This window comes from Myodes glareolus, chromosome 25, assembly GCF_982192425.1.
Source record: "Myodes glareolus chromosome 25, mMyoGla1.1, whole genome shotgun sequence".
Taxonomy (NCBI): domain Eukaryota; kingdom Metazoa; phylum Chordata; class Mammalia; order Rodentia; family Cricetidae; genus Myodes; species Myodes glareolus.
The window spans coordinates 10,463,680-10,486,634 of record NC_142050.1 but is presented as its reverse complement, the minus strand read 5'-3'; the positions used below and the strand labels follow the sequence as shown (position 1 = coordinate 10,486,634).

General features: G+C 35.0%; 1 protein-coding gene across 4 annotated transcripts in view; it reads right to left on the bottom strand.

Annotated features, from left to right (window-relative positions):
- Positions 1–22,955, bottom strand: part of Phf14 (PHD finger protein 14) — a 135,735-nt gene that overhangs the window by 27,281 nt on the left and 85,499 nt on the right. For 3 of the 4 annotated variants that reach the window (XM_048448966.3, XM_087901812.1, XM_087901813.1), the window contains one exon: positions 3,514–3,631. In XM_048448966.3, the coding sequence (XP_048304923.3) occupies positions 3,514–3,631 (118 nt within the window). Of the gene's footprint in view, positions 1–3,513; positions 3,632–4,557; positions 12,515–22,955 lie in introns of those variants that run through there. The other variant, XM_048448967.3, reaches the window with a different exon arrangement.

Genomic DNA, 22,955 nt, shown 5'->3' with positions numbered 1-22,955 from the left:
CATTGCTTTGTTTTTTTTAAAAAAATCTTTTTTTTCTTTTTATCTTCTTTCTTTATCTCTCTCTCATTAACAGATTTTTATATATCTTGAATGGTGAAGAGGTAAATCAAAACTCAGCAAATATTAGTGAGAAGCATTCAGTAAGGTCTAATCACGGTGTCCAAATGCCAGAACCACATCAGGATGGTGAAATGGTGTTTTATTTCTCTTTCAGCCATGTTAAAGTTAGAAAGTTAAAATCCAACCTACATCCATTTGCAATTCTAGAGGTCAAATGAACAGTTAAAAGTATTAGAAAGTCCTTTTTTATGGGTCTGTTACAAGCTTTAAATTTAAAAGAACTTTTAAGGATATATCACTTTAATTTTATATTTTTCATAAATCTTCACAATACATAAAATTCAGACATTAAATTTCCCATATACTAAGTTCAATTAAATGTGCTTGTTTAATGTATTGTGGCAAGATACTCCTTGGGGAGACTGTTCTATTAAGTTCCCAAAGAGGCACAAATGTCAAAACTATTTCACTTGAAAATGAATACATTGATATTTTATTTTTATATATCAGTTATGGAATTTTAATTGCTCATTGCAAAAAATGTATAAAATCAAACATCTGAACAACTGCACTTCTCCTACTTTGACATTCCAAATGTCAAATGACCATCAAGAAATGCCAACTGTATCACATATGTAATGATATTGGTTCGAGAAACTCTAACATAAGAAATTTAGAAGAAATTTCTATGCATGAAAGTGCAGAATTTATTACTGTTATACAATTTAAACTATGCATAAGTGTAGCACACCAGGAAGACAAACTAAGAGTGAACGAAGGAGAAGTTGCCACTCTTAAGACAGCTCATCTTACGGTAAGCAGATAAGTGTGGTACGTGGTAAGACAGGTAACCTGTCATGTAAACTCTACAGCTGTTTCTAAAAAAGAATTGGAACAAGGATGAAAAGACAGGAAAGTAACAGACATAGTCACTGTGCTTGTACCTCAATCTTCAGTGGGATCAGTGAATAATAAGACCCGGAAAAATAACTATAAAATAAATATTTCTAAGAGAGACACACATAGATCTAATCTACATGGGAAGTAGAAAAACACAAGATCTCCTGAGTAAATTGGAAGCATGGGGACCATGGGAGAGGGTTGAAGGGGAGGGGAGAGTATGGGAGGGGAGCAGAGAAAAATGTACAGCTCAACAAAATCAATAAAAGTTAAAAAGAGAAATATTTAAGTTCATTAAACCATGTCAGATCCATCCTCTTCATTTTGGGTGTGTAAGTAGACAAAGCTTTTGAGATCTCTATCAATGATGGCCTCAGAAGGACTGAGCAATACTGTTAAGAACACAATACTAAGCCTAGTATACATCACACATGTAAGTGCATGTACCTGTCAAGCCCAGAGTTTGATGTCATCCATCTTTCCCTACCACTCAGACTTTCTCATAAACTTCAGAACTCACTATTTTGGTTAGAATGTTTGGCCAGTCTCGGGCTCTGCCAGTGCTAGGCTTTCTGCAGATTCCGATGGTCTGAGGTTGTGTCCCTGGGCTGTCTGCACAGCAATGCACTCGCCCTACCCAGGGGTCTGAGCCTGTGTCCCTGGGCTGTCTGCACAGCGATGCACTCTCTCTACTGAGCCACCTCCCCAGCCCTGTATCTGTGATATTCTTAGTGAAGAGGCATAATACAAATAAAACATTAGTAAGCTGCATTATGTAAAATAAATGCTCTATGTTTAATAAAAATGGGTAAGTGTGAGAGTTAAGGAAAATTTAGGAACAGTCCATAACCAGTGACGAGAAAATATGAAGACATAATTAAATATATAATCCTATCAGGACAATTTGTAATAAACAGCATTACTGAGATGGAAAATTTGTAAAACTAAGGATTAGATGGAAATGCATCAATATAAGCTTTCTTATTTTTGACGGTTATATTTGCAAATATAGGACAATATTTAAACACTACAAGATTTAAGACAGAGATGTGACTGTATCTTGAAAAGACTACTTTTTTATAGGACGTTTATTATTTAAGTATATTCATGAAATGAATAATTTATTCACCAATTTTAAAAACATTAAGTATATTTGTTATTTAATTTTATGTACCTATTCTTTAGTGCTAAATCCCACATACACAAACCCTCACTACTCTACAGGGTAAGTAAACTTACCAAAACTAAGTCAGTTGTGATAAAATTGGTATAAAAGTTAATTGTAATTTTACAAACATAATTTTAGAGTCTAGAAATATTTCAAACTTTTTATGCACATTATATATCCAGACACGACATTAAAATAGAATGCTATACAGAATTAAGTTAAATGTCACTTTGTTTCACACTTCATTTGGAGGTCCCTAGTGAAAGGCACAATGAAAGAGCAGTATGTCTGGGCAGCTCTTCAGATGCTGTCTACCGCAGAAGGGACTGGAATACGAGACACAAACGGCACTGGATTTAGGCACCAGGAAGGAAGGCGGCACCTGTAAGACTCAGAGGTGAATCACCATGTCAAGTAAGGATGAGGAGGCTTCTGAATGATGCTGGGCATTTGGTTTGAGTAAGTAGATGGAAGTAGAAATGCAGGGGAAACACAAGTCATAGGCCAGAAGAAAATACATAGCTTTTTTAGGCACACAGCATTAACTAATGATAATACTATCCATAAGTGACCAAAAATTTGAACCTTATGACAAAAGTTTCAGAAGGGCTCTGTCTCAAGCTAAAAGAAATCTTGACTAACCCAAGAAGATCTGATTTGATAACATGAGAGTTAACCTGTATTGATTCAATTTATTTTTTAAAAAAAGGTATTGCTGTCACACTACGATAAACATTTACTTTCATTATCTTTATATGAAATAATAATATTGGCAACACACAGTTGATCCGAATGTCCTCATTCAAATATATTTAGGATTTTTTTAAAATTAGTACAAGGATCAAGAATCTGGCTATTCTTTCACTCACAGTAAAGAAGCAAATAAAAAATAAAATATAAACTGCCATAATTTAAGGTAATATTGCATTTTGAAGAAGAAATTCAGAGTTTATTTTAGAAGATAAACTATTAAACTTATATGAATTTTATCTTTTATACTTAACTAAAATAAATTTAGGTTAAATTAGATTTTTTTTTAATGATAGAAGTCTGCAAAATAACCCTACTAAATTTATTTTATGTTAAGGTCAATCATCTCCAAAATAAAATAGGAATCTACTGTTAAGTCCTTTGCCTAACAATATTTTTTCCTGCTATGGTCTTAAAGTAATCAATTAGCAGAAATATTATTCTACTATAAATTATTTAATACACTTCAGTAATACAAAGAACATACAAAACAGCTCAATACTTTATAGAGGAAATTTGTAGTGTTGAATATAGTTTTCTTTTTCATTTTTAAAATTAGAAAGTTGATGTTGTGATATAGAAAAGTTGTCAAGAGAAAGGACCCAGCCTTTTTTCTTCAAGACTTTCGGCCTTACCTTAGAAGATGAAGAATCACATTCCTGACATATCCATCCATAGCCTGTCTGTTTAGGAGATTTTTTCAAAGGAGGATCTAAACAGCCAAAATGGTAGCACAGTCTGCATTCATCACATCTGTAGGGCAAGCAGATTCACAGTGTATCTAAATATTGAAAACATTTCTTTCAAAGACAAACGGCAAAGTGTTATACATTACTACTTTAACACTTAACTCAGGAGATTCTAAAAGTAATGTTTATAATAAAGGTGATCTAAATCTGAAGTAAATATCATAGAGGAACATGAAGCAATCATAAACTGAAAAGGCAACTGTCACTCAGAACATTCTGATAGCAAAATGTTGAAAGTATATGAAAGGTTAAAATATGAATAAATATATATGTGTAATCATATTGCAAAATACTAGCAATCAAAGATTCAAATTTGAACTAATAGAATTAACCATTTATCCAGCAAACTGTTTACAGAAGTCTAAGCTATAATTCTCATACAAATTATACTTCATTTCTGTATTTTTCCAAGTTAAAGTACACTGTAAATGAACTTTCTGTCATTTATAGCATGCTAACACAATGTACAAAGTTAAGTAACAGAGTATTTAAATATACAAGAAGAAACCACTTCAAGAACTGAATATTACTAGTTTTTGCCAACTTCTCAGTGCGCTTGGTGTCTCGAGTACTTCCAAAAATACTTTACACCTGGTATGTGTGTTGTTTTTATAGTGTCTTGCCTCATATGATGTACATAATCTAAGAAAACTACCATACCTATTCTTCGTTTCAGACACTCTCATCCTGCTGACAATGAAGAAAAATCTGTATTATTTCAGTGTTTTTAAAAAGAATTTTTCATCAACTGGAATAATAAGACTAAAATTTAACAACCAATACCATGTTGTATATATCTTACAGAAGGGGTATATTCCTGACTTTCTTTGTGCTTTAGATTAAAAAGAAATACTATTGTTAACCAATTGAATTCCCTTTATTACTCATTTTCACTAGTGTGTCAAAAGTCAATTAATTTACAAGCAAAACACCAAGAAAGAAATTTATTAAGCACACTTCTTGAATACAATATAGAATTCCTATTTAATAAGCATTGGGAAAATACAGAAAGGAATTAATCATATGCATATACGACAGAAAGAAAAAAACTAACTTTAAGAAGTGATCACAATAAAGTAAATGATAATCTGTATTTTTAGTAAAAATGTCTTACCATGTTATAAAAACCTAGCCTCTCACGGACCCATTTCAGGATTCAAGAGCCAAGCTATCGAGGCACAAGCAAGTGTGAGACAGTTACTTGCCACTGTTTACACATTATTTCTCCACCAGTCATTCCTTAGCAATGAAGCAAGTGAACAAACTTTTCTCAAACCTTTGAGACTCAAGGAATTAACTATACATTTACTGTTATTTCACTTACAGAAGCAAATAAAATGATATAGAACTAATAAATGCTATATATTATACCACTGTTTGAAATTTAAAAAAATAAATTATGAATTTTAAATGTTCAAATACTGTTGCTCTGGCATTTAAAAAATAAGATTATATACCTAATTTCAAATGTAAAATAAGAATACCACATAGTAAGCCCAGAGAATTTAGGGTCTTCCTTTCTCAACTGAACTAATTTACATTTCAGAAGCTAAAACTTCCATTCCACTAAATACTGGGATACAGAAACCTTTGAAGTATGACTTTTTCTAAGCTGAAGATAAGGTCCAGAGCCGTAGATAGAAAGGGAGAACTGCTTTAATACAGGGACTAATATGCCACTAACCATTGATTTATGGGACATTTATAAAGAATACCATTATTAAGTTTATATCATTATTTGTAATACTTAAAATATCTTCTCCTCGTTTGCTACACTAGGATCACCAGTTGGAATTACAGTTGGTACTGCATTTCTCTGCCAAATTTGTGTAGTTAAAGTATCATTCAACTGCTGTTTTGCCTGATCCCTTACATTCAAATTTTCAGAATTCTTACTTGCTTAAAAACTACCAGCCATTGTCTCCTAATATTATCAGTATATTTTTTACAACAATAATTTTCTTAAAGAAACGTCTTATGCAGAATTCAGACCACCAAAAATATTAAGACTGTGAAACTGACAATGTTTGAGATGAGGCATCTAAAAATACATTCAAAAATTTAAATGATCCAATACCTGTTCTGGTATTGGTAGCTCTTTCAGAAGATGCTGTGAAGCATTTGCTCTTTTGAGATGACCTAATTCTTCCTGATACCTTCATCCAGGTATTTCAGGACGTCTTTTTCATGATGGTGGACAACTGGGAGTGTTAGGATAGTTCTCTAAGGTCCTTGCTTACTCACCAGGAAGTAAAAGCTGCAACTCCAAGTTTAAATAGCATAAAACGGTAGTCTCTACCCTTAGCAACCACCAAAATCCAAGAGAGAGAAAGAAAAAGACAGAGAGAAACACCCCATTTGAAATTAACAGGTTTGCCAAGTAAATAATAAATATAAGATATCCAAAGGAATTTTGCAAGTTATTTGCATATAGAAAAAAATCATTAATTCTGTTAAACTGAAAATAAAATCATAATTTTAGGTACTGGTAACAATTATAACCTAAACATCAGAGGTTAGATCTAGTAGAATTTGCATTAACTAAAAGGCCATTGATAAATTTCAGAGACATCATTAAAATTCTCAAAACACAGAAAATAGAAGACTAAAATAATAGACTATACATCACATGCATGTCACTATGAAATCTTTACCACAATTTTGGCTACACAGAAAATTCAAATATTTTTAAAGCTCAAAAACTAAGTCTATAGTGGTTACACCCTGAAAACTATAATAGGGTAAAAACAGTTACTTATCAATTTTACTTAGTTTCTACTTCTATTAAGTACTTGAAAACATTTCAATTATAGCAATACAGTAATACATACTTAATTTGTCAAAATAAATGAATAAAAATAAGTTTTCAAAGGAAGTTAATGACTCACGAAAGTATTGTGATATAACACAACATACTTTATTAAACAAAACAAATGTGTATGTAACAAAACATTATTATACCAATAGCACATTCTAATAAAAAAGAAGTCAATACCTTAAACATGAAAAGAGAATATAAAACTAGCATATGAAGAACATATCTTTAAATAAAATATAAACCTGATGTTTAAAGTATGTTTAAAGTGTCTAATAAATATTGTGAACATTAGACTACAGAGTATCCTAAAATTTACAGCTTAATGAAATGAAACAAAGCCAATTTATAATGTAAAACAAAAACTATTTACTTACGTACCTATGAAATACAACTTCCTACATACTACATTCATATTTCATATATAGACACTAATGACAGAGAAGCTCTATATAGTCTTTTACACACTGATTTAGCAAAACATAGAGACTAAAGAAACACAGCTCTATTTGTATTAAAATACTTACTTAGCATAATGATTAAGTATAGCACCCTAGACAAAGCAGAGAAAATGATTGATCTTTATAAGTGCTAAGATCCACACAAGCATTAAGTTGGGTGTTGAGTGACTATTGACAATGTGGAAACAAGCAAAAGTATGTAACTGATTTATTTTCTCTTGCACCTAAAGGCAAGTCAGACAAAGCTCTAAAGCAGTGGTTCTCAGCCTGTGGGTCATGACCCCTTCTGTAACCAAATGACCCTCTTACAGGGTTCCTCTAAGACCACTGGAAAACACAGATATTTACATTATGACTCTTAACAGTAGCAAAATACAGTTATAAAGTAGCAACAAAAATAATTTTATGATTGAAGGTCACCACAACATGAAAACAATACAGCTGGTCACAGCATTAGGAAGGTTAAGGACCACTGCCCTAAAGGATTTATTTAACTTTCTTAATTTCCAATTAATAAGTTCATTTGGGGCACACACTAAGTAACTACTTGAAAATAACTAGAGGAAATAAGTGAGTACATCCCCTAAGCAAACAATCTAAGACTACATGATAAACTGGCCTTTGAAAGAAACAAAATCGGTGGCTCAGACTTTAAAAGAGATGTACTGTTGTAGGATCACACTGGTGTTGATCATTGTAGACACTTTTTACTTTAATAACCACAGTACTCAGTGGCTTATGTATGTTGTTTTTATTGGTTAATGAATAAAGAAGCAGCTTTTGGTTAATGGCTTGGCAGAGTAGAGCTAGACCGTGAAAACTAAACTGAATGCTGGGAGAAAGACCTCGAAGTCAGGAGACACCATGCAGCCGCCAAAGGGGAAAGATGCAAGCTGCCAACTGGAACCTTACCAGTAGGCCACAACCCTCATAGTAAAGTACAAAATAATAGAAAGGGGTTAACCAAAGATATAAGAGCTAGCTAGCAATATGCTTAAGTGATTGGCCAAGCAGTGATTCAAATAATAAAGTTTCTGTGTGATTATTTTGGGAGTCTGGGAGGCTGGGAAATGAACAAACAGCCTCTCCTAAACAAGTCAGCATTCCTTCCTAGTCTATACAATGCTGGATAAAGAACTATCTATAAAACTACGTAACATTACATTTTTCACTTAGAAATAAGAGTATAAAGAGAACAGATGGGGTGAGGAGTTCTGACTTTCCTATCAATTAGTCTTGAATATTAACACTGCTTAAATAAAACCTTACTAGCAATTCAAACACAAATTTAGCGACTACAATGAATGATAGGTTATTTCAGTGAACAGGGACTAATTCTTTCAATTAAATGTCTTACTAGGTTGAATATAAACTGAGGACCCTTAAAAAATTTAAATAATATGAACTGTCACAAAACTCTTATATTCTATCAATGGTATAAGACTTATAACTACAATATTTTATCCTTTATAACATTTAACAATTTTAGTGTAAGCCACTATACAAGCATTTTCTATACAAATTGACTAGAAAATATATTTTAAATAATTTCACAAATTTCATACCAATGTGGAACACGTGAACCTATTTCATTAATGCTACTGGGAATTTCTCTCACAGACAACAGTGAAAGAGGGGGTGGTAGGATAGACTAAAATTTTTCATTACAGGTTACTATAGACAAATTGAAACTATTTAGGAAAAGCCTAATTCAAGATCACTTAAAGAGTGGATTCAATTAATTATCTATATCTGCCAACAGCCAGCTTATAATTTTAAAAGTAAAATTAAAAAAACAACAACAATAAGACCTAAAAACAGAACATGAAACAAGGTAATTCATATGAAAATACACAATAAGGCCAAGTATCACTTCACAGCATGAGAGAAGGATTCGACATTTCCATACCTGAAACACGTCTGCTTTGTACTTTAATAAACTGACCTACATCTGGTCATGCCCTTGGAAATATTTTAGCACAATAACCTGCTGTGTTCAAGCGCCACATAACTGTGTAATTCCCTGTTCATAATTAACTAATTATACTCCAATCAATAGTGTAGATCCTGAATCTACAATGTAAATCAGGTAAATGAGATAATGGCTAGGGGTCGGCCTCACTTTATTTACCCAGCCCAGCGTGAACATTCAATTTCATTACATCTTATGTACTGAATAGCAGTCAACCTCACTGGCAGGGCTGAACAACACCTTAGGGCGATCACTACAGGAAAGAAACCTACATTTTTTTAATAAAAAAAAAATCACTTGTAAAACCAGTCTCTGATTTTTTTTATAATCCTTACTGTTATCTAAATTTACAAAGCAATGGTTCCGCCAAATATGGATAAATTCTGCCTTCATATATATCTTGTCAATATTTATCCATATGTTTTCACTAGCCAAAAATAATTTCAGAGGCTAAAAGTATTTTGAAAACTGTTAATGTTCTAATATATTACAGAGTCCTTCTGAATTCCTAAACAGATTTTGGTGAAATATTTCCATATCGTGAGTTAAGTAAAACGTATCAATGATGTGTGTGTTTATTTAACTTTGAGAGCTTAAAAAGTGTTTCACTAAGAAATAGGATGTACAATCCAGAAAGTAGGGCAACAAAATAAATATTCTCTGTCAGACATCTATTTTTATGTCACATATAATATTGGATAAACATTCAGGAAACACAAACTACAATGATACATAAGTGATGCATAAATATCTAAATTTAAATCTCAATACAGGCTAAGGCTAAATATTATTTTCATATCCTACATAATCCTAAAAAACAAAAAGTCAATGATATTTTGGGCATGCAGTACTGCTCTATTTGTGAAATAAATATTTAAATGAATTTTTAAAAATAAAAAAAGTTTCATCTTATGTGTTTGGGAAGAAATTACTTTTCTACAAACTGTCTGGAAAAAAATATTTTGAGATATCTGAGCCCCTTAAAGACATCCATACTCATTATTAATCAATACTGAATATATGACTATTTTAAACAAATAACTACATTAATTATTGGCAAAGTAATGTCCCTGACTAGTTGAGTCAACATTATTTTGAACCTGTTACAAATTCATATATTTGCATCGTATCAGAAAACTACAGGATTAAAAACTTCAGAGAGGCAGGGAGAACAGGAGTTCTGGTGGAACGGGAGGGCAATGAGAAGATGATAGCCAACAAAGCCTCAACTAATGCTTTCTGTGACTCTGATGCATCACTACCATATCATCCGTTGTGTATTTAGAGGCATTTAATTTCCTTCCCAATACTGTGTAGGTAACCTGGTGTGTGCGTGTGTGTGTGTGTGCGTGCCCACATGCGTGTGTGCTGGTTTGCCTTCCTGCTTCAGAATTGTCAACCATGTGTTTTGAGCTAGGGTCTCTCATTTGCCTGATACTTGTCCAGTCTGCACAATGTCTGATCAGTAAGCCACAGAGAGCCTCCTGACACCTGGCTGTTCACACGAGTACTGGTCCTCATGCTTATACACATTTTACCAAGCAAGTATTCTCCCAGAGCTTTCCTGCTACTTCAATGCTTCTTCCAGTTCCTATTCTGTGGCAAATAACTGTCAAATACCTGAGCTGTTATCCTTTTATTCATATTTATAAGATATAAATCACTTTGAAATATTTTCTTAGATAAAGAATAATTTCAACTTTAATAGCAATGGGCAAAAGTTAACTTTCTACTGTTTACTAAGGGAAACATTTCATTCTATTCTTTTCAGAAGATGGAGACTCTTAAGAATCTATCATGTAGGAACTGTGCCACTTCTATCTGTAACATGTGAAAAACATGTAACATGGGTTGTTTACAAGACTTGGAAGACCAAAATCTACCACTGAAAACTAAAATATGAAGAAGGTAATTAGACCTTTTACATTTTAACCAATGTGAAAAAGCTTGCAATTAACACTGTCATTGTAACTATACTACCTATGATTTCTCAGGAAAAAAAACCAGAAACCCATAAGAGGGGGGAAAATGCTAAATGTAAAAAATCCAATAACGTTTTCTTGCCTTATACTAAAAGACAGTTGGCCTAAAGCACAGTTCATTTGAAAAATGATAATCTGCCACTGTCATTTTTTATAAAATTTGCTGGAGTTCATCAACTTTTCCATAAATTAAGTAATGACAGTTGGTTCTTTCTTATACTTAAAGAAACCATATTGCTTTTCCTAATGATTATGGATATTTTCTCCAGTGCCATAAGATCTAACAATAAATTAATAGCATATTTATATATTATTTCCTACATGTGCAATAAACATTTTATCCAATCATATGGTTCCTATTACTACAGATTACTAGAGACACCGATTTTACAATTACACATACATTGGCTAGCTACAGCATTGTCTATTCTATTCCTACAGTTTAAACTATTCCAAAAGCCCCTAAATCTGGAAAGATCCAAACCCACAATGATAAACAATGGAATTCCAAGAGACAATTTGACAATTTACATGTGTATGTGCATTTCAACTTCAGCAGTCTCTTCTAAATCAGTTCAAGATTTAGTGGTACAATATTCAAAGTATTTCTGCCGTTGACTGAGAACTGGGCCAGTAAAGCGTGAAGATCAAAGGTAAGCTCAGTAAACCTCTGAGGAGACAGGTGCTGTGAAGATCTCTCAGCAGGCGGGTTGTATACTCAAAAGCTCTGTATCTCCCTCATTTCCCAGCTTCACATTTGAGTTCAAAAAATTAAAAATTATATGGAGCACACAGAGTTTGTATCAAATAAAACAATAAGGAATGAATCTGATAACTTCTGAGAAGAGTACCTACAGACTAACACAGATGGTACGTTTACTTGAGCTTAAGTTCTAATTATAAAACGTCCATGCTAATAGCAAGTGCTTTTGTACTACTCAACAGTGGAAAGTTGTACTCTTCACCAGTCTCTCACTTTTGCTGAATATCACAAATAGGAATAATATTAAATTTGAATCTAGAGTTGTTCTCACTGCAGAATTTCTTTCATGTGTGAATACATGAAGCAAATAAGTTGATACAGACTTGCAGATGAGTGGCAAGCATTGTCCTTTTACAAACAAATAACGGAGGTAATTGTTCAAGCACAGGGAAGCACAGAGCATGTAAGTCCCACTGGCTTCCTTCAGTCTTCATTGAGTCCAAATACTGTATCGTCGTGTGCCAAAGAAACAAGGGGGAAAGACATTTACCCACTAAAACAATTTTGACAAGACATTACCCACTGTAGTTTTTAATATTGTGTACACCAACTGTTTCTGAGTATTGTTACAAAAAAAAGAAATAGGAAAGAAAAGAAAAAAGAGAAGGGGAGAAAGAAGAAAATAGAAAAAAGGAAAAGAAAAAAATCCACAGGCAAATTAACTGCCTGTCTACCCATATAACAGATGAATCAATTACATTCTATCCAAACCTGACAAGCAAAAGCACTTTTTTACAGTGATAAGTTTATGGGAAGGACAAGATAACTGTTCTCCTTTAGTTATACGCTCTATTGAGAGTTTTATCCACATTTTTTAAATCACACTTATAAAAGAGGTTTCCGGGACTGCCTCCGAGGATGAGCTGTGGCAGAGTTGGGTCTCATGAAGGGTATCTACACAGTAAAGTGATAAGAAAACAGCATTAACATTTAAAGATCAGAGCAGCTCTGCACTATGTCCTATGAAACATGCTAATAACACCACAGTAGATTCAAATAACAAAGAGACAGAAATCCTCACTCTAAATACCATGGTCTTGGGCAGGTTCTCACTGATTACAAGTGAATATTTTATCTTTTGAACACTGAATTGCCTCTTCTTGTGTTGTTGGTAATAGTTATGGTTATCAAAATAAATCTACTGTATAAAAGAATGGCTTAAACATAAAGGAAAATGTATTTGATCAATTACTATACTTAAAAATAGCAGTGTGCTGCTTACATCCTTGAGAATGGCAATTTACAATGCCTGAGGAAACATGCAACTACATCTCATCCCTCCACTGGCTTCCTTGGAAAAAGACTATTAAAAATGCATTGCTAACATTATTTGCAAACTTTCTGACTTGATTTTGAGGGAAGAGAAATCTTAAGGGCTTAGAGGTTAGAAGTCATGTTATTTTTTTAACAATGGTAGAAACAGGAGTTTACCGTTTCTTCACATATTTAGAGCTGTATAGTGACATAAAACTGCTAAATAGTTACACATCATAAAAGGTTCATTTTTCATTTAACTATTAGAAGGATGTGTTTAATGCTTCTAAGTTCCACTGAGAAATAAGAAAGTGAAAAGAGGCACACGGAGAAATAAAGCAGTACTGAGGAGAGCTACCAAGCCAAACTCACCAGAGACAAAGAAAGTGAAAACAAAACTCCTACAAGGAAAGGAATATACTGGGGAAAAAGGCTAAGAGAAATGCTGTACTTATAAACATATGGGAAGCTATAGCAAGAGCTGGATTCTGGCCAAAGAGGAAACCCTGTCCTAAATTTTTCAGTACTTTGGTCTCCATGTGAAGGGCTTTCCCTTCACTGGAAATCTGGTGGCTACTTTGAACATTTAGCAGTACTGGAAAAATACATTCTAGCGGAAGTAACCATTCATAATGTAAGTCTATAAAACTCTCAACTATGCGCAAAATAATGGCAACTAACAGTTAACTGAAAAGAATTCGATAATTACTTATGACAGTCCTTTGAATATGGATAAATAACATATCAAGGAAATCCATTTAAAACTCCAATTCAATCCAAGTTGAATATTAGCTGTGGGAAGACCCAATGTTAATCCTGATATTCCCTTTAATACTAAATATCATCTAATATTTTAAGTCTAAATGCCAGAATAAGTACTGTAACTTGTCTTCAGAGATAATATGTCAAGATAAAAGACTGTAATGTTTTATATCAAAGATCATGTTTTACCCAGAAGCTACTTTACCTGTAATTATTAAGTTTCTTTTGAAATTAATATAGCAATTTTGTTGTTGTTCTTCGAGACAGGTTTTCTCTGTAGCTTTGGAGACTGTCCTGGAACTAGCTCTTGTAGACCAGGCTGGCCTCAAACTCAAAGAGATCCACCTGGCTCTGCCTTCCAAGTGCTGGGATTAAAGGCACACACCACGCTCAGCAGAAAAATATTTTTAAAGAATTTCACTGGCAGATGAACTGGAAACTATGCACGTGTTCTGCAGCTTGTACTGCTCTGGTAGCATAAGAAGTATCTACCATGCTTGGCTAAGTCACACATGATAGCTAAGATGGCTTATATTCAATATGCACTCCAGTCACAGTCTAAGTGTGTGACCTTAGGTGAGTTCTTCATTTCCATCTCCTATCTGCATCATATAGACTGCTGCTGTGGAGAATCGAAGAGATGTGGACAGTACTAGCAAGATGACAGGAGCACAGTGAGTTCGGGAACGGACGTTAAAAACCAGCAGACCTGTCAAACACTACAAACCTGTTTCTGGAAAAGAAGTTTTAATATATAACAATTCATATACTGTACTTTTGCTATATAATTGATTAATCCAAGTTCACACTGTTTGTTGCTTCCATGGCACAGATCACTTATATCTAAAAAAAGGTATGCCCATCCCACAAGTCTTACAAGATCTGATGGGCACAGGCCATGCAGAGAGCAGTCACGGACAGAGAATCTATATGGAATTATTATAATTTCCAGGCCAAAGATATTTGGAAGGAACATGTCATTGTACCTGTTACAATACATCATTTTCTCGAAAGCACAATTCGCCTTCAACCCCACTGAGTGCCTTCTCCTTCTGTCACATTCCTTTCACCTCTTACATGATTAATATGATGTATTTTATGCAGCAAAAAAACAAAATCAATAGAAATTAAAACTCATGCTATATGAATAACATAAAATAGATTATCAAATTTCTATAAATGAAATAAAATCAAGAAAACAATGTAGTTGGGTTCTAATACTACAAGGTGGACAATACTTATTTAGGGGTTCTAATGACTGAGAGTTTTAAGACATGGTGGCTCTCTTGGAAAGAAACTGTCCACTTCTGACTAGAGCTGTTTCACGCAGAGGTTTGAACACCCTTCTCTAACAGTTTGTTTTCTCATGCTTAGTCAATGCTGGGAGACAATGCAAGTCCTAAATGATGGTGAGTCTATACACTTCCAGATTCTTTGCAGACCTGGATATTATTTCTTTCTTGAATCTCTAAATTATAAATGTTTCAAAGTTTGAAAAAAAGTAAGTTGAAACTTTCATTTTACAGATGAGAAAATGACTAGAAGTAACTGAATTCAAGGTCATGAACCTCGTCAATAACAGAACTGATTAGAGATTCCATCCTGCATGTTTGAATATGTCTTGAGACGGAGTTTCTCATTAAACCTGTTGTTCACTTATTCATACAAGCTGGCTGACCAGGAAGCGTCTGGCCGGGACCCTGTTCCTGGCTTCAGGTGCTCAGATTACAGACACACCCCACCACACTAGTTTGTGTATGGGTGCTGAGGACTAGAACTCAGGTTCTGATCCTTACATAAGAAGCATTTTACTGAGATCTCTTTAGTCCTAAGGAGAATCACATTTGCTATATGATTTATATAATCATTGATATAGGTAATATATAATATTCTTGTGTAAGTTAACAATATAAATATGCTACAATGAAAAATAACTTTACAATTCAAAATCAATCTCATCAAATAGATAGATAAATGAATAAAACAAATATTTCACTGTTAAATATGCCTGAAAACAATATTTTTTCCTATTTACAATTTAATGTCCCAGGAACAACATATTTCACTAGTAAAGCGATTATGTATATGTAAACCATATACAAGCTTCTCTGATTTCCATATGTGCCTGCTTTACCATCACTTCATACAATCATAAAAAATTAAATATAAATATTGGTAAATTAAAAATGAGTCACATCAATTTACCGAAAGGTTTAGACTTCCTGTATAATTTAAATTTATACAAGAATCATTAAAATGATAAAAGAGTATATAACAAAATTAAGTAATGCTGCAAATATTACATACATAACAAGTAGGTTAACTCTGTATGTTTCTAACAATATTCAAATTCAAACCAAATTCAACCCAAATAGGAGCATTAGAAGGGAAAGACAGGGTAAGTGAACAATTTGCTTTTAGCCCAAACTTTTTTAGAAGCCTTAATAAGAACAATGCTGTGCAGCTTTCATACCCAGCTGTGAGTGTCTGGAAATGGAACAGCCCTTTCCCGATCTTTATTAACAGAAACATACCCTTTAAAAATTACTTTTAAGTGTAAGGATTCCTTCAGGGAATTCTGCTGACTTTCTAACTCCTTCTTCAGAATCTAGTCTTTTAATGATGCACCACTAAACATAACTTGGGGTACTGAACTGAATAGAGAATTCTCAACAGAAGAAGTTCGAATGGCCAAACGACACTTAAAGTCTCATGCTCTACCTCCTTAGCGATCAGGGAAATGCAAATCAAAACAACTCTGAGATACCATCTTATACCTATCAGAATAGCTAAAATCAAAAAGACCAATGATAGCCTATACTGGAGAGGATGTGGAGTGAGGGGAACATTCATCCATTGTTGGTGGGAATGCAAACTTGTGCAACCACTTTGGAAATCAGTGTGGAGGTTTCTCAGGAATGTGGGAGTCAACCTCCCTCAGGACCCAGCAATTCCACTCTTGGAAATACACCCAAGAGATGCCCTATCATACTACAAAAGCATTTGTTCAACTATGTTCATAGCAGCACTATTTGTAATAGCCAGAACCTGGAAACAACCTAGGTGCCCCTCAATGGAAGAATGGTTAAAGAAGGTGTGGAACATACACACGTTAGAGATTTACTCAGCAGTAAAAAACAATGACATCTTGAATTTTGCATGCAAATGGATGGAAATAGAAAATGTTCTGCTGAATGAGGTAACCCAGACCCAAAAAGAGGAATATGGCATGTAGTCACTCATAAGTGGATTCTAGCCATAATTAAAGGACATTGAGCCTACAATTCGTGATCCTAGAGAAGCTAAGAAGGTGAACCCAAAGAAAATCATATAGTTATCCTCCTGGATATTGGAAGTAGACAAGATTGCCAGGCAAAACTTGGGTGAATGGGAGTGTGGGGGGTGGATGTAAGGGGAGATGGGTAGAGAGAAAGGAAAAGGGGAGGATTCGGGAGAGCTTGGGGGAATGAGATGGGTGGGATGGAGGAAGGGTGGATATGGGAGCAGGGAAGTAAATATCTTAATAAAGGGAGCCATTTTAGGGTTGGTAAGAGACTTGACTCTAGAGGGGTTCCCAGGTCCAAGGAGAGGTCCCCAGATTGTTCGTTGGGCAGCAGAGGAGAGGGTGCCTGAACTGGCCTTAGCCCATAGCCACACTGATGAATATCTTGCATATCACCATAGAACCCTCATCTGGCAATCGATGGAGATAGAGACAGAGACATACATTGGAGCACTGGACTTAGCTCCCAAGGTCCAAATGAGGAGCAGAAGGAGGGAGAATATGAAGGAAGTCAGGATCACGAGGGGTATGTCCACCCACTGAGATAATGGGACTGATCTAATGGGAGCTCACCAAGGCCAGCTGGACTGGGACTGATGGAGCATGTGATCAAACTGGACACTCTGAATGTGGCTGCAATGAGGGCTGACTGAGAAACCAAGGACAATGGCACTGGGTTTTGATTCTACTGCATGGACTGACTTTGTGGGAGCCTGGTTTGTTTGGATGCTCACCTTTATATACCTGGATAGAGGGGGGAGGACCTTGGACTTCCCATGGGGTAGGGAACCCTGACTGCTCTTAGGACTAAAGAAGGAGGGGGAGGTGAGGAGGGAAAAGGGAGGCAGGGAGGAGGTGGAAATTTTTAATAAATAAATAAATGAAAAGATGTTGACTTTAAATCACAAAGTATTACTTTCTACAAAGCAAGGCAGATTAAAAGCAACAAAGAAAAATTCCTAGTGGAAGGGATGTTGAAAAAATGTTTTAAAAGAGCAATGAAAAAAACCCAATACTAAACGATGCACTTTTCTGTGCTATAAGCTCTTTTTGTTTTAAATTGTCCAATAAGCATCCAAGGAGCTTAGGAATAAAGAACATTTAGAGATGACAAAGGAGAGCACATGACCTGCAGAGCAGCTAAGACACTGGGGAAATTTCCTCAAAAATTCCAATACACAGAACTCAAATCCTGAATATTTTATTGGGCAAAAGAAAGGCCCAGAGGTTATAGGAAATGTTATCACAGAGTCACTGAAATAGGTCAAATACTAGCAGTCATACTGACACCCAAAACTGACCAACAGTGAATGATAGTCCCCTCCCCCAACATCTCAGTCAGCATTGCTATCAGCTGTTTGTTGCTTTTGGCCATTTTCACTGGAATAAGAGGAAATATCAAAGTATTTTTAATTTGCTTTTTCCCTAATTACTACGTTCAACATTTTCTGAGATGTGTTAGCCATCTTTATTTCTTTTTTGGGAACTGTCTGTTCAAATCCAGAGACCACTTTTTAGTTGGGTCACTGGATTCCTTGAGTCCTTGTTTTTGTTTATCTTCCCCCCTTCCTTCCTTCTTTCTTTCCTCCCTTCCTCTTCCTTCCCTCCCTAATTTCCTTCCCTGTTTGTTTCTCTTGCTTTTTTTTAGTACTTTGTATATTCTGAATATTAGTCCTCTATCAGATGTGCAGCTGCCAAAAATTCTTGCCCAGTCAAAAATTCTTGCCCACTCTGTGGACTTCGTCTTCACTTGCTGTACAGAAACTCTTCAGTTTTCTGAGGTGCCATCTGTGAACTGTTGTTCTTAATTCTGGAGTGAATGGAATTCTATTCAAAAGTCCTTTCTCCACATCTATATTTGCAGGGTGTTTCTTCTACAGACTTCAGCACTTCAGCTTTCACCTAATGTCTTTGATCCATTTGGAGTTTATTATTATACATGATACAGGTCTAACTTTGTTCATTTATACATGGAAAAACAGCACCATTTGGTCAAGATGTTCTTTTCCCCAGTTTACAGCCACTATGAAAATCAGTGTGCAGAATTCTCAGAAAGTAGATATGATCTTTCATGTGAGTCACATACATCACTCCTTGACATATGTCCAAATAACTTGCCATCCTACTTCACAGGTAACTGCTGTAGCCATGCTATTTTATTCAAAATATTAAAGAAATGGAAAAAACTAGATATCTTTCATTACATGAATAACGAAAATATGGTACATATATACAACAGAATTGCACTTACCTGTAAAGAAAATGAAATCATGAAAATAGCAGATAAGCAAATGGAGCTAGAAAAAGTTATACTACATAACAGAGACCTTGAAAGACAAACACCATATATTCTCTCTTATTTGTGGATCCTTGATGTAAATCTTTAGATAAACATATATAACCTGTAACAACTGCAGAATCCAAGAAAATATAAAGGATCTTTAAGGTGGACAAAATAACACTAATAAAGGCACACAGTTGGACACAATGCTATGAGAAGGAATGGCAAAAACTGGAGTAGCAGACTTTAAATAAGGGAGGGCAGCATGAATAGACAGAGAAGGAGGAGATATAACATCAAGGAAGGTATAAAATGGAAACATATAACTTTATATTATTATATTAGTATATTTACATTATTTTTTGTTTATTTTGTACTTATTTAAAATACATAATATATATGAATATATACAGGATATATATATATATGTAAACACATATATAGCTTAAAAGAATTTATAATACATGCAGTGAATATTAAAAGGAAACAAATGAACTGAAAAAAAATGGGGAAAGACCACTTTTCACAATAGGGTCAGATAATAGAAAATAACATCTGGTAACTCTAACCGAACAGGTCAAATACTTAGAGGGTAAAAAAAGTAAGAGAGCAAAGAAAGAGTACAAAGAAAAGATCAAAAGATGGAAAGATCTCCCATGGTCATGCATCAGTAAGATTGGTACAGCAAAACTGGCCATCCTAACAAAAACAATCTACAGGTTTAACACAATCTCCATCAAAATTCCAACACAATTTTTACAGATCTTGAAGGGAAAATCTTCAGTTTTATATAAGACACACACCACACATACACACACACACAAAACAGGATAGTTTTAAAAAATTTAAATAATAAAAGAATTGCTGGCAGTACCACCATCCCAAACGGAGTAACAGTAATAAAAACATAATAGTATTGGCACAAAACAAACACATTGCTCAATAAAGTTGAAATGAAAACCTAGACATAAACCCACATACCTATAGACAACTAATTTTTGTCAGAAATACCACTAGAAAAAGGATAGCATCTTTAAAATTGGTGCTTGTCAAACTAGATGGCTTGCATGTAGAATTCAAATGATCAATACTTACCAACCTGCACAAAACTTAATTCCAAATGGATCAGAGACCTCTACATAAAGGCAGATACATTGAACCAGATAGTAAAGAAAGTGGACAACAACCCTAAACTCACTGGCACAGGAAAAGATTTTCTAAACAGTACACTGCTGCCATAGGTACTAAGAACAAAAATTAATAAACAAACTTCAAAAAACTGGAAAATTTACGCATGCCAAAAGACACCTTCATTTGTACAAAGAGGCAGCCTATAGAATGGGAAAAGATTTTTACCAACCATACATGCAATGGAGAGATACTATTCAAAATACATAAAGAACTCAAGGGCCCTCACATGAAACACCAACAGAGATGGGTTTGCAAACTTGTGCAATCACTTTGGCAGTTTCTCAGGAAACTGGGAGTCAACCTACTTCAGGACCCAGCAATTCCACTCTTGAGAATACACCCAAGAGAAGCCCTATCATACTACAAAAGCATTTGTTCAACTATTTTCATAGCAGCACTATTTGTAATAGCCAGAACCTGGAAACAACCTAGGTGCCCCTCAATAGAAGAATGGCTAAAGAAGGTGTAGAACATATACATATTAGAGTTTTACACAGCGGTAAAAAACAATGACATCTTGAATTTTGCATGCAAATGGATGGAAATAGAAAATGCTTTACTGAGTGAGGTAACCCAGACCCAAAAAGAGGGATATGGTATGTAGTCACTCATAAGTGGATTCTAGCCATAATTAAAGGACATTGAGCCTACAATTCGTGATCCTAGAGAAGCTAAATAAGAAGGTGAACCCAAAGAAAAGCATGTATTTATCCTCCTGGACACTGGAAGTAGACAAGATCGCCGGACAAAAGTTGGGAGCATGGGGGTGGGGGGTGGGGGGGTGGGGGAGATGGGTAGAGAGAAGGGAGAAGTGGAGGATTCGGGAAAGCTTGGGGGAATGGGATGGTTGAGATGGAGGAAGGGTGGAAATGGGAGCAGGGAAGAAGATACCTTAATTAAGGGAGTCATTTTAGGGTTGGCAAGAGACTTGGCTCTAGAGTGGTTCCCAGGTGTCCAAAAAGATGTCTCCAGCTAGGTCTTTGGGCAGCAGAGGAGTAGGTGCCTGAACTGGCCTTATCCTATAGCCACACTGATGAATATCTTGCATATCACCATAGAACCTTCATCTGGTGATGGATGGAGATAGAGACAGAGACCAGATGGTCCAAGGTCCAGATGAAGAGCAGAAGGAGGGAGAACATGAGCAAGGAAGTCAGGACCGCAAGGGGTGCGTCCACCCACTAAGACGATGGGACTGATCTAATGGGAGCTCACCAAGGCCAGCTGGACTGGGACTGAACAAGCATGTGATCAGACCGGACTCTCTGAATGTGGCTGACAATGAGGGCTGACTGAGAAGCCAATGATAATGGCACTGGGTTTTGATTCTACTGCTTGTACTGGTTTTTTGCAACCCTAGTTCATTTGGATGCACAGCTTCCTAGACCTCGATGGAATGGGGAGGGTCTTGGACTTCCCACAGGGCAGGGCACCCTGACTTTTCTTAGGACTGGAGGTGGGGGAGAAGGAGTGGAGGGAATGGGAGGGAAATGGGAGGAGGGGAGGAGGTGGAAATTTTTAATAAATAAATAAATTAAAATTAAAAAAAAAACACCAATAGAAACTAACAAATTCGAGAAATGTCCATACCTTCTTCATTGATATTGACCATCATGGCCTTCATCATCAGTGACAACCAAATGTATTTTCGTCTACCTTCCAAAGTCCTTTTAAAGTTAATGGGTGTCTGATGTTTCTACTTTGAGGAAAAATAGAACTGATTTTTGTTGTTCTTTTTTTCTGCTGTGCAAAGGCATTTAATGAGGTGCACTGCTTTGAGCTTCGGACAGAGCACAGCAAGTCTCGTGTTCTCGGAGCTCTAGCGGATTGCTGCCGTGCTTCTATTAACATACGGCAGACCTGAGAAGTAAACCTTTATCTATTAATATTGTAGATACATGGAGTTTTACACAACCACTTGAAAATGATTTAATCTAAGTTTTTATAGAAAATATGATGACCAATTGGCAACCCTGTCTGTACTGGTTTCAGAAAATGAAAACATGATTTTTAGAATTTATTATCTCTTCTTTAGACAGTACCCTGTTTTAGTTTCACAAATTCATTATTATATTAAATTTATCCTTGACAACTGTATCCTAATATTTAACCAAAATTTGTTTTATTTTACCCATACTTTAGTTATTTGATAAAAGAAAAAAGGTTTATGAAAATATTTAAAGTTTAATGACCTAGATTTTTCCATCTTTTTTAAATACTATATTTTATATTTTCATATTTCTAAAATACTTGAGACATTTCATCTTAAAAACTATAGTAAATTGAAGAGAGGTAAGTTAAAGAGGCTGCTGTGGGAGGTCCTTCAATCTATGTGTTGATTTTAATGGTTAATGAATAAAGAAACTTATTGGCTTGTTCTATAGCACGGGAGGAAAAAGGCGGAGTAGGTAGAAGTCATGGAGTTACTGGAGACAGACACTGGAAATTTTACCCAGTAAGTCACAGCCACGTGGTGATATACAGATTAACAGAAATAGATTAAATTAATATAAAAGTTAGCCAATAAGGAGCTAATGCTAATGGGCCAAGCAGTGATTTAATTA